Source organism: Salvelinus alpinus, chromosome 3, assembly GCF_045679555.1.
Source record: "Salvelinus alpinus chromosome 3, SLU_Salpinus.1, whole genome shotgun sequence".
NCBI lineage: Eukaryota > Metazoa > Chordata > Actinopteri > Salmoniformes > Salmonidae > Salvelinus > Salvelinus alpinus.
This window is the reverse complement of record NC_092088.1, coordinates 105923798-105937229: the sequence shown is the minus strand read 5'-3', so window position 1 is coordinate 105937229 and position 13432 is coordinate 105923798. Positions and strand designations below refer to the sequence as shown.

Sequence of the window (13432 nt, the reverse complement as noted above, 5' to 3'; positions counted from 1 at the left end):
TAAAAAACATGCATGGTTTATTTGCTACGTATGGCTTATTTGATCAAACAGACGTTTCTTAATGATGAGGTTATTACGAGTGTACTGATATAAGTAGGACACGAGACATCCGGGCAACTTTGAGAAAAAAACACTTTATATCGGAGTTATGTCTGGTCGTCACTAGTTATCACAGCCACAAAGTCATAAAAACCGCCCATGTGTACAATTTATCTTCTTAAAATGCGATTTTAAACCTAACCCTAGTCACACTGCTAACCTTATGCCTAACCTTAAATGAAGACCAAAAAGCTCAATTAATTTGTGATAGACGTTTTGACTTTGTGGCTTTGGTAACTATTGGAAACCGTTGTGCCTGTTGTTTACCTGCGTATCTGTCCTGTCATTGGTTAGAATGGTCCCACCTGATCTTGCCGCCTCCGGACTACCTTCCATTTTTGAGGACACTTATTTTCCATTGTTAGAGCGGCCACTTGATTATCTGTCCAATATAATAGATAATCTGTGCCTGACATCAAGCTCCGTTCGTGGTGTAGAGAGGAGAGAAGAGGAAAGAGGAGAGGACTGGTCGAGAGAGCGCCACCGTCTGACTGCAAGCATCGATAGAAAGAACGACATATTTACATCATTTCCAATGAATTATCATCACATTCCTTCCACTGACAACCTGATCTGACGGTCTCTATCGGAAACACAGAGTCTTCCTCGCGGGCTTTGATCGGGGTAGGATACACCTCAAATATCTCTCGTGGTTTAGCTAGCAACACGTCTTTGTTTTCTCCTCCGGGGAACGTACCGGGACAACAAATCTAGACAGGATAGCTGTACTAGTTGCATTGCGCGCCTCACTGGGACAGCTATAGGAGCTGTCCCAGGTCCTGGAACCGATAGTAGCTCCTAATATATTACTGGCGTTTCACCCTTAAGTTATTGAATATATTCATGTGGGTGGCTTGCTACACTGTGCATGTTGATACACTTAACAGTTTCCGTTTTTAAAACCGACTAGGATACGGTCATTTAACATCATATTTGAATAAGGTGTCACCTCCTTCCTTGACGGTTCCATAACATCGATGTAAAATCAGTTGATTGCTCATTTTGAGAGAAAAAATAAGTATTGTGAGGGTTATCTACACTAAAGCTAAGTTTTTCACTGAAAGGTTCAGGATTTTACATGTTTTTATTCTAAAACTAGATATTTCCAAGACAAAATACCTGAATTGTAATCCTAAAATGAAACAGAAGAGTGATTGGGTGTAGGCTATCCGCAATAGTTAACAGAAGCTGGAGACTCATATCTCCCTCACTAACTTTAAGCACCAGCTGTCAGAGCAGCTCACAGATCACTGCACCTGTACATAGCCCATCTGTAAATAGCCCATCCAACTACCTCATCCCCATACTGTTATTTATTTATTTTTTGCTCCTTTGCACCCCAGTATCTCTACTTGCACATTCATCTTCTGCACATCTATCACTCCAGTGTTTAATTGCTAAATTGTAATTATTTTGCCACTATGGCCTATTTATTGCCTTACCTCCCTTGCACACAATGTACATAGATTTTTCAATGTTCTTTTTCTACTGTATTATTGACTGTATGTTTGTTTATTCCATGTGTAACTCTGTGTTGTTGTATGTGTCGAATTGCTTTGCTTTATCTTGGCCAGGTCTCAGTTGTAAATGAGAACTTGTTCTCAACTAGCCGACCTGGTTAAATAAAGGTGAAATAAAATAAAATAAAATCTTTCCCACCTCTCTCTGTCAGGAGCACTTCACACTGCCAGGAGATCACGTTAAGCCATGGCGCAGACAAACAGTTATAGTCAGAGCAGCAATGGAGTGGCTGATGAACCGCCCAACATGCTGGTCTACAGAAAGGTAAGAAAGGCATCTAATGTAAATAACCTAATGGGTTCTGATACCTCTCCTCCTAATGGGTTCTGATACCTCTCCTCCTAATGGGTTCTGATACCTCTCCTCCTAATGGGTTCTGATACCTCTCCTCCTAATGGGTTCTGGTACCTCTCCTCCTAATGGGTTCTGATACCTCTCCTCCTAATGGGTTATGATACCTCTCCTCCTAATGGGTTCTGATACATCTCCTCCTAATGGGTTCTGATACCTCTCCTCCTAATGGGTTCTGATACCTCTCCTCCTAATGGGTTCTGATACCTCTCCTCCTAATGGGTTCTGATACCTCTCCTCCTAATGGGTTCTGATACCTCTCCTCCTAATGGGTTCTGATACCTCTCCTCCTAATGGGTTCTGATACCTCTCCTCCTAATGGGTTCTGGTACCTCTCCTCCTAATGGGTTCTGATACCTCTCCTCCTAATGGGTTCTGATACCTCTCCTCCTAATGGGTTCTGATACATCTCCTCCTAATGGGTTCTGATACCTCTCCTCCTAATGGGTTCTGATACCTCTCCTCAGTCCCCGACCCAAATTGTTCAGGTGGTGGGTGTTGGTGCTCTCTCCATAATGGAATGATAACTTCTATGGATGGTCATGTCTTGGGTTTTGGATACCATAGAATCAGGAGTTTCATCTAAAGTCCCAGGGTTCAGGGTTCAAACGGGACTGGAAAAGGATTTTGGTTTTGGACATCTCCTAACCTGAAGAACGTTTTGGACTTGGGGTATTGTTGTTGAAGTAGACTCTGAATGCCCCTTGGTTTGGTGGTGAAGTAGACTCTGAATGCCTCTTGGTTTGGTGTTGAAGTAGACTCTGAATGCCCCTTGGTTTGGTGTTGAAGTAGACTCTGAATGCCCCTTGGTTTGGTGGTGAAGTAGACTCTGAATGCCTCTTGGTTTGGTGTTGAAGTAGACTCTGAATGCCCCTTGGTTTGGTGGTGAAGTAGACTCTGAATGCCCCTTGGTTTGGTGTTGAAGTAGACTCTGAATGCCCCTTGGTTTGGTGGTGAAGTAGACTCTGAATGCCCCTTGGTTTGGTGTTGAAGTAGACTCTGAATGCCCCTTGGTTTGGTGTTGAAGTAGACTCTGAATGCCCCTTGGTTTGGTGTTGAAGTAGACTCTGAATGCCCCTTGGTTTGGTGGTGAAGTAGACTCTGAATGCCTCTTGGTTTGGTGTTGAAGTAGTCTCTGAATGCCCCTTGGTTTGGTGTTGTAGTAGACTCTGAATGCCCCTTGGTTTGGTGTTGAAGTAGACTCTGAATGCCCCTTGGTTTGGTGTTGAAGTAGACTCTGAATGCCCCTTGGTTTGGTGTTGAAGTAGACTCTGAATGCCCCTTGGTTTGGTGTTGAAGTAGACTCTGAATGCCTCTTGGTTTGGTGTTGAAGTAGACTCTGAATGCCTCTTGGTTTGGTGTTGAAGTAGACTCTGAATGCCCCTTGGTTTGGTGTTGAAGTAGACTCTGAATGCCCCTTGGTTTGGTGTTGAAGTAGACTCTGAATGCCTCTTGGTTTGGTGTTGAAGTAGACTCTGAATGCCCCTTGGTTTGGTGTTGAAGTAGACTCTGAATGCCTCTTGGTTTGGTGTTGAAGTAGTCTCTGAATGCCCCTTGGTTTGGTGTTGTAGTAGACTCTGAATGCCCCTTGGTTTGGTGTTGAAGTAGACTCTGAATGCCCCTTGGTTTGGTGTTGAAGTAGACTCTGAATGCCCCTTGGTTTGGTGTTGAAGTAGACTCTGAATGCCCCTTGGTTTGGTGTTGAAGTAGACTCTGAATGCCTCTTGGTTTGGTGTTGAAGTAGACTCTGAATGCCTCTTGGTTTGGTGTTGAAGTAGACTCTGAATGCCCCTTGGTTTGGTGTTGAAGTAGACTCTGAATGCCCCTTGGTTTGGTGTTGAAGTAGACTCTGAATGCCTCTTGGTTTGGTGTTGAAGTAGACTCTGAATGCCCCTTGGTTTGGTGTTGAAGTAGACTCTGAATGCCCCTTGGTTTGGTGTTGAAGTAGACTCTGAATGCCTCTTGGTTTGGCGTTGAAGTAGTCTCTGAATGACCCTTGGTTTGGTGTTGAAGTAGACTCTGAATGCCTCTTGGTTTGGTGTTGAAGTAGACTCTGAATGCCCCTTGGTTTGGTGTTGTAGTAGACTGAATGCCCCTTGGTTTGGTGTTGAAGTAGTCTCAGAATGCCTCTTGGTTTGGTGGTGTAGTAGACTCTGAATGCCCCTTGGTTTGGTGTTGAAGTAGACTATGAATGCCCCTTGGTTTGGTGTTGAAGTAGACTCTGAATGCCCCTTGGTTTGGTGTTGAAGTAGACTCTGAATGCCCCTTGGTTTGGTGTTGAAGTAGACTCTGAATGCCCCTTGGTTTGGTGTTGTAGTAGACTCTGAATGCCCCTTGGTTTGGTGTTGAAGTAGACTCTGAATGCCCCTTGGTTTGATGTTGAAGTAGACTGAATGCCCCTTGGTTTGATGTTGAAGTAGACTGAATGCCCCTTGGTTTGATATTGAAGTAGACTGAATGCCCCTTGGTTTGGTGTTGAAGTAGACTCTGAATGCCCCTTGGTTTGATGTTGAAGTAGACTCTGAATGCCCCTTGGTTTGATGTTGAAGTAGACTGAATGCCCCTTGGTTTGGTGGTGAAGTAGATTCTGAATGCCCCTTGGTTTGGTGTTGAAGTAGACTCTGAATGCCCCTTGGTTTGGTGTTGAAGTAGACTCTGAATGCCCCTTGGTTTGGTGTTGTAGTAGACTCTGAATGCCTCTTGGTTTGGTGTTGAAGTAGACTCTGAATGCCCCTTGGTTTGGTGTTGAAGTAGTCTCAGAATGCCTCTTGGTTTGGTGGTGTAGTAGACTCTGAATGCCCCTTGGTTTGGTGTTGAAGTAGACTCTGAATGCCCCTTGGTTTGGTGTTGAAGTAGACTCTGAATGTCCCTTGGTTTGGTGTTGAAGTAGACTCTGAATGCCCCTTGGTTTGGTGTTGAAGTAGACTCTGAATGCCCCTTGGTTTGGTGTTGAAGTAGACTCTGAATGCCCCTTGGTTTGGTGTTGTAGTAGACTCTGAATGCCCCTTGGTTTGATGTTGAAGTAGACTCTGAATGCCCCTTGGTTTGATGTTGAAGTAGACTGAATGCCCCTTGGTTTGATGTTGAAGTAGACTGAATGCCCCTTGGTTTGATATTGAAGTAGACTGAATGCCCCTTGGTTTGGTGGTGAAGTAGACTCTGAATGCCCCTTGGTTTGGTGTTGAAGTAGACTCTGAATGTCCCTTGGTTTGGTGTTGAAGTAGACTCTGAATGCCCCTTGGTTTGATGTTGAAGTAGACTGAATGCCCCTTGGTTTGGTGGTGAAGTAGATTCTGAATGCCCCTTGGTTTGGTGTTGAAGTAGACTCTGAATGCCCCTTGGTTTGGTGTTGTAGTAGACTCTGAATGCCTCTTGGTTTGGTGTTGAAGTAGACTCTGAATGCCCCTTGGTTTAGTGTTGTAGTAGACTGAATGCCCCTTGGTTTGGTGTTGAAGTAGGCTCTGAATGCTCCTTGGTTTGGTGTTGAAGTAGACTGAATGCCTCTTGGTTTGGTGTTGTAGTAGACTCTGAATGCCTCTTGGTTTGGTGTTGTAGTAGACTCTGAATGCCTCTTGGTTTGGTGTTGAAGTATACTCTGAATGCCTCTTGGTTTGGTGTTGCAGTAGACTCTGAAGGCCCCCTGGTTTGGTGTTGAAGTCGATGCATCTCAAATGTCTGTTCCCTACATAGTGCACTACTTTTGACCAGGGCCCATAGAGGTCTGGGCCCAGGTTCCCAGAAGCATCTCAAGGCTAAATTCCTGGTTTGAACCTTCGCAGGAGCATCGTTAAATCACTGGGCTGTTTCCCAAAACCGTCGTTAGTAAAGTTTAAAGACTTTTTATTTCGCGACTGCCTCAGACCACTCGTAGAACAGCTAAGTGCTCCAGATGCTTTTCTGACCATCCGCATCACTTTATACACAGAAGAAATCTGCTAATCAGAGAATCAAATCTAATGTATTTATAAAGCCCTTCTTACATCAGCTGATGTCACAAAGTGCTGTACAGAAACCCAGTCTAAAACCCCCAAACAGCAAACAATGCAGATGTAGAAGCAATGACTCTGTTTATCTGTTTCTGTGACCACCGATAACTTGGGAACGAAGTTCGCTATGAACACAAAGTTGCCCAATGTCTTTACAATTGAACAAGCGAAGGATAACAAATATGCTTCAAATGAAAACCGAAGATGAAATAAAATAAAAATAAAAACAATAGAGATATATTTAATTCATACTGAAATAAATATAATGTTGAACCAATTGAGCTCTATTTGTAGGCTACACTGTCTGTAGTTTACACCTCGATATACAGTGTTTCATGATGTGTAACTTGCGCAATCACGTGCCAAATTAATCTGTGATTGAGTGCATTATGATAGGCTGGGCTTTAGAATAAGCCGCCTCAATATTTGCAGCCGTTAAAGGTGATCATCTCTCTAGGAGCTGATCCGTGATCAGTATTGTGGAATAATTCCAATGTTAAAGGTAAGATTGGAATGGAGAAAGCTGATCCTAGAACAGCGATGGCCCTTTCTTTCGATCCTGTCAGTAGCGACACGATGCTCTAACGACGCACTTAGGGACCGTTCTGTCTGCGTGGTGTTTTTGGGGAAACGTCTGTTACATCTTTGGCCCTTGTAGGAAAGATGCATCGTTAAAACACTCCTAAGTTCCATCACTATGGGGAAACCAGGCCCAGGTCAACAGTAGTTCCACCTCTATGGGGAAACCAGGCCCAGGTCAAAGGTTGTTCAATCGCTATGGGGAAACCAGGCCCAGGTCAACAGTAGTTCCATCTCTATGGGGAAACCAGGCCCAGGTCAACAGTAGTTCCATCTCTATGGGGAAACCAGGCCCAGGTCAACAGTAGTTCCATCTCTATGGGGAAACCAGGCCCAGGTCAACAGTAGTTCCATCTCTATGGGGAAACCAGGCCCAGGTCAACAGTAGTTCCATCTCTATGGGGAAACCAGGCCCAGGTCAACAGTAGTTCCATCTCTATGGGGAAACCAGGCCCAGGTCAACAGTAGTTCCATCTCTATGGGGAAACCAGGCCCAGGTCAACAGTAGTTCCATCTCTATGGGGAAACCAGGCCCAGGTCAACAGTAGTTCCATCTCTATGGGGAAACCAGGCCCAGGTGAACAGTAGTTCCATCTCTATGGAGAAACCAGGCCCAGGTCAACAGTAGTTCCATCTCTATGGGGAAACCAGGCCCAGGTCAACAGTAGTTCCATCTCTATGGGGAAACCAGGCCCAGGTCAACAGTAGTTCCATCTCTATGGGGAAACCAGGCCCAGGTCAACAGTAGTTCCATCTCTATGGGGAAACCAGGCCCAGGTCAACAGTAGTTCCATCTCTATCGGGAAACCAGGCCCAGGTCAACAGTAGTTCCATCTCTATGGGGAAACCAGGCCCAGGTCAACAGTAGTTCCATCTCTATGGGGAAACCAGGCCCAGGTCAACAGTAGTTCCATCTCTATGGAGAAACCAGGCCCAGGTCAACAGTAGTTCCATCTCTATGGGGAAACCAGGCCCAGGTCAACATGATTACCACTACAACAGTGACTGTCTCATGATTACCACTACAACAGTGACTGTCCCATGATTACCTCTACAACAGTGACTGTCCCATGATTACCACTACAACAGTGACTGTCCCATGATTACCACTACAACAGTGACTGTCCCATGATTACCACTACAACAGTGACTGTCCCATGATTACCACTACAACAGTGACTGTCCCATGATTACCACTACAACAGTGACTGTCCCATGATTACCACTACAACAGTGACTGTCCCATGATTACCACTACAACAGTGACTGTCCCATAATTACCTCTACAACAGTGACTGTCCAGTCTAGTGACTTCAGACCTCTACAACAGTGACTGTCCCATGATTACCACGACAACAGTGACTGTCCCATGATTACCAATACAACAGTGACTGTCCCATGATTACCAATACAACAGTGACTGTCCCATGATTACCTCTACAACAGTGACTGTCCCATGATTACCACTACAACAGTGACTGTCCCATGATTACCTCTACAACAGTGACTGTCCCATGATTACCACTACAACAGTGACTGTCCCATGATTACCTCTACAACAGTGACTGTCCCATGATTACCACGACAACAGTGACTGTCCCATGATTACCAATACAACAGTGACTGTCCCATGATTACCAATACAACAGTGACTGTCCCATGATTACCTCTACAACAGAACAGTGACTGTCTCATGATTACCACTACAACAGTGACTGTCCCATGATTACCACTACAACAGTGACTGTCCCATGATTACCAATACAACAGTGACTGTCCCATGATTACCACTACAACAGTGACTGTCCCATGATTACCACTACAACAGTGAATGTCTCATGATTACCACTACAACAGTGACTGTCCCATGATTACCACTACAACAGTGACTGTCCCATGAGTACCTCTACAACAGTGACTGTCCCATGATTACCTCTACAACAGTGACTGTCCCATGATTACCTCTACAACAGTGACTGTCCCATGATTACCAATACAACAGTGACTGTCCCATGATTACCAATACAACAGTGACTGTCCCAAGATTACCACTACAATAGTGACTGTCCCATGGTTACCTATACAACAGTGACTTTCCAAAGATTACCACGACAACAGTGACTGTCCCATGATTACCACTACAACAGTGACTGTCCCATGATTCCCTCTACAACAGTGACTGTCCCATGATTACCACTACAACAGTGACTGTCCCATGATTACCACTACAACAGTGACTGTCCCATGATTACCACTACAACAGTGACTGTCCCATGATTACCACTACAACAGTGACTGTCCCATGATTACCTCTACAACAGCGACTGTCCCATGATTACCAATACAACAGTGACTGTCCCATGATTACCAATACAACAGTGACTGTCCCATGATTACCACTACAACAGTGACTGTCCCATGGTTACCTATACAACAGTGACTTTCCAAAGATTACCACGACAACAGTGACTGTCCCATGATGACCAAATACAACAGTGACTGTCCCATGATTACCTCTACAACAGTGACTGTCCCATGATTACCAATACAACAGTGACTGTCCCATGATTACCTCTACAACAGTGACTGTCCCATGATTACCAATACAACAGTGACTGTCCCATGATTACCAATACAACAGTGACTGTCCCATGATTACCACTACAACAGTGACTGTCCCATGATCACCTCTACAACAGTGACTGTCCCATGATTACCAATACAACAGTGACTGTCCCATGATTACCTCTACAACAGTGACTGTCCCATGATTACCACTACAACAGTGACTGTCCCATGATTACCAAAACAACAGTGACTGTCCCATGATTACCACTACAACAGTGACTGTCCCATGATTACCAATACAACAGTGACTGTCCCATGATTACCAATACAACAGTGACTGTCCCATGATTACCTCTACAACAGTGACTGTCCCATGATTACCACTACAACAGTGACTGTCCCATGATCACCTCTACAACAGTGACTGTCCCATGATTACCACTACAACAGTGACTGTCCCATGATTACCTCTACAACAGTGACTGTCCCATGATTACCACTACAACAGTGACTGTCCCATGATTACCTCTACAACAGTGACTGTCCCATGATCACCTCTACAACAGTGACTGTCCCATGATTACCAATACAACAGTGACTGTCCCATGATTACCTCTACAACAGTGACTGTCCCATGATTACCTCTACAACAGTAACTGTCCCATGATTACCAATACAACTGACTGTCCCATGATTACCTCTACAACAGTGACTGTCCCATGATTACCAATACAACAGTGACTGTCCCATGATCACCTCTACAACAGTGACTGTCCCATGATCACCTCTACAACAGTGACTGTCCCATGATTACCACTACAACAGTGACTGTCCCATGATCACCTCTACAACAGTGACTGTCCCATGATTACCAATACAACAGTGACTGTCCCATGATTACCTCTACAAGAGTGACTGTTCATGATTACCAATACAACAGTGACTGTCCCATGATTACCAATACAACAGTGACTGTCCCATGATTACCAATACAACAGTGACTGTCCCATGATTACCTCTTCAACAGTGACTGTCCCATGATTACCAATACAACAGTGACTGTCCCATGATTACCTCTACAACAGTGACTGTCCCATGATTACCTCTTCAACAGTGACTGTCCCATGATTACCTCTACAACAGTGACTGTCCCATGATTACCTCTACAACAGTAACTGTCCCATGATTACCAATACAACTGACTGTCCCATGATTACCTCTACAACAGTGACTGTCCCATGATTACCAATACAACAGTGACTGTCCCATGATCACCTCTACAACAGTGACTGTCCCATGATCACCTCTACAACAGTGACTGTCCCATGATTACCACTACAACAGTGACTGTCCCATGATCACCTCTACAACAGTGACTGTCCCATGATTACCAATACAACAGTGACTGTCCCATGATTACCTCTACAACAGTGACTGTCCCATGATTACCAATACAACAGTGACTGTCCCATGATTACCAATACAACAGTGACTGTCCCATGATTACCAATACAACAGTGACTGTCCCATGATTACCTCTTCAACAGTGACTGTCCCATGATTACCAATACAACAGTGACTGTCCCATGATTACCTCTACAACAGTGACTGTCCCATGATTACCTCTTCAACAGTGACTGTCCCATGATTACCTCTACAACAGTGACTGTCCCATGATTACCACTACAACAGTGACTGTCCCATGATCACCTCTACAACAGTGACTGTCCCATGATTGCCACTACAACAGTGACTGTCCCATGATTACCTCTACAACAGTGACTGTCCCATGATTACCACTACAACAGTGACTGTCCCATGATTACCTCTACAACAGTGACTGTCCCATGATCACCTCTACAACAGTGACTGTCCCATGATTACCAATACAACAGTGACTGTCCCATGATTACCTCTACAACAGTGACTGTCCCATGATTACCACTACAACAGTGACTGTCCCATGATCACCTCTACAACAGTGACTGTCCCATGATTACCTCTACAACAGTGACTGTCCCATGATTACCTCTACAACAGTGACTGTCCCATGATCACATCTACAACAGTGACTGTCCCATGATTACCAATACAACAGTGACTGTCCCATGATTACCTCTTCAACAGTGACTGTCCCATGATTACCTCTACAACAGTGACTGTCCCATGATCACCTCTACAACAGTGACTGTCCCATGATTACCAATACAACAGTGACTGTCCCATGATTACCTCTACAAGAGTGACTGTCCCATGATTACCAATACAACAGTGACTGTCCCATGATTACCAATACAACAGTGACTGTCCCATGATTACCAATACAACAGTGACTGTCCCATGATTACCTCTTCAACAGTGACTGTCCCATGATTACCAATACAACAGTGACTGTCCCATGATTACCTCTACAACAGTGACTGTCCCATGATTACCTCTTCAACAGTGACTGTCCCATGATTACCTCTACAACAGTGACTGTCCCATGATTACCTCTACAACAGTAACTGTCCCATGATTACCAATACAACTGACTGTCCCATGATTACCTCTACAACAGTGACTGTCCCATGATTACCAATACAACAGTGACTGTCCCATGATCACCTCTACAACAGTGACTGTCCCATGATCACCTCTACAACAGTGACTGTCCCATGATTACCACTACAACAGTGACTGTCCCATGATCACCTCTACAACAGTGACTGTCCCATGATTACCAATACAACAGTGACTGTCCCATGATTACCTCTACAACAATGACTGTCCCATGATTACCAATACAACAGTGACTGTCCCATGATTACCAATACAACAGTGACTGTCCCATGATTACCAATACAACAGTGACTGTCCCATGATTACCTCTTCAACAGTGACTGTCCCATGATTACCAATACAACAGTGACTGTCCCATGATTACCTCTACAACAGTGACTGTCCCATGATTACCTCTTCAACAGTGACTGTCCCATGATTACCTCTACAACAGTGACTGTCCCATGATTACCACTACAACAGTGACTGTCCCATGATCACCTCTACAACAGTGACTGTCCCATGATTGCCACTACAACAGTGACTGTCCCATGATTACCTCTACAACAGTGACTGTCCCATGATTACCACTACAACAGTGACTGTCCCATGATTACCTCTACAACAGTGACTGTCCCATGATCACCTCTACAACAGTGACTGTCCCATGATTACCAATACAACAGTGACTGTCCCATGATTACCTCTACAACAGTGACTGTCCCATGATTACCACTACAACAGTGACTGTCCCATGATTACCAATACAACAGTGACTGTCCCATGATTACCTCTACAACAGTGACTGTCCCATGATTACCAATACAACAGTGACTGTCCCATGATCACCTCTACAACAGTGACTGTCCCATGATCACCTCTACAACAGTGACTGTCCCATGATTACCACTACAACAGTGACTGTCCCATGATTACCTCTACAACAGTGACTGTCCCATGATTACCAATACAACAGTGACTGTCCCATGATTACCTCTACAACAGTGACTGTCCCATGATTACCAATACAACAGTGACTGTCCCATGATTACCAATACAACAGTGACTGTCCCATGATTACCAATACAACAGTGACTGTCCCATGATTACCTCTTCAACAGTGACTGTCCCATGATTACCAATACAACAGTGACTGTCCCATGATTACCTCTACAACAGTGACTGTCCCATGATTACCTCTTCAACAGTGACTGTCCCATGATTACCTCTACAACAGTGACTGTCCCATGATCACCTCTACAACAGTGACTGTCCCATGATTACCTCTACAACAGTGACTGTCCCATGATTACCTCTTCAACAGTGACTGTCCCATGATTACCTCTACAACAGTGACTGTCCCATGATTACCACTACAACAGTGACTGTCCCATGATCACCACTACAACAGTGACTGTCCCATGATCACCTTAACAACAGTGACTGTCCCATGATTACCACTACAACAGTGACTGTCCCATGATCACCTTAACAACAGTGACTGTCCCATGATCACCTCTACAACAGTGACTGTCCCATGATTACCACTACAACAGTGACTGTCCCATGATCACCACTACAACAGTGACTGTCCCATGATCACCTCTACAACAGTGACTGTCCCATGATTACCACTACAACAGTGACTGTCCCATGATCACCACTACAACAGTGACTGTCCCATGATTACCAATACAACAGTGACTGTCCCATGATTACCTCTTCAACAGTGACTGTCCCATGATTACCTCTACAACAGTGACTGTCCCATGATTACCTCTTCAACA

The 13432-nt window shown here is 44.6% G+C and overlaps 1 protein-coding gene across 1 annotated transcript in view; it reads left to right on the top strand.

Annotated features, from left to right (window-relative positions):
• Window positions 1–442: 442 nt before the first annotated feature.
• rgs7b (regulator of G protein signaling 7b) overlaps window positions 443–13432 on the top strand; it is a 355436-nt gene continuing 342446 nt past the window's right edge. The window contains exons 1-2 of the mRNA XM_071394737.1: window positions 443–723; window positions 1772–1884. Coding sequence (XP_071250838.1) covers window positions 1807–1884 — 78 coding nt within the window. The 5' untranslated portion in view covers window positions 443–723; window positions 1772–1806. The remainder of the gene's footprint in view (window positions 724–1771; window positions 1885–13432) is intronic.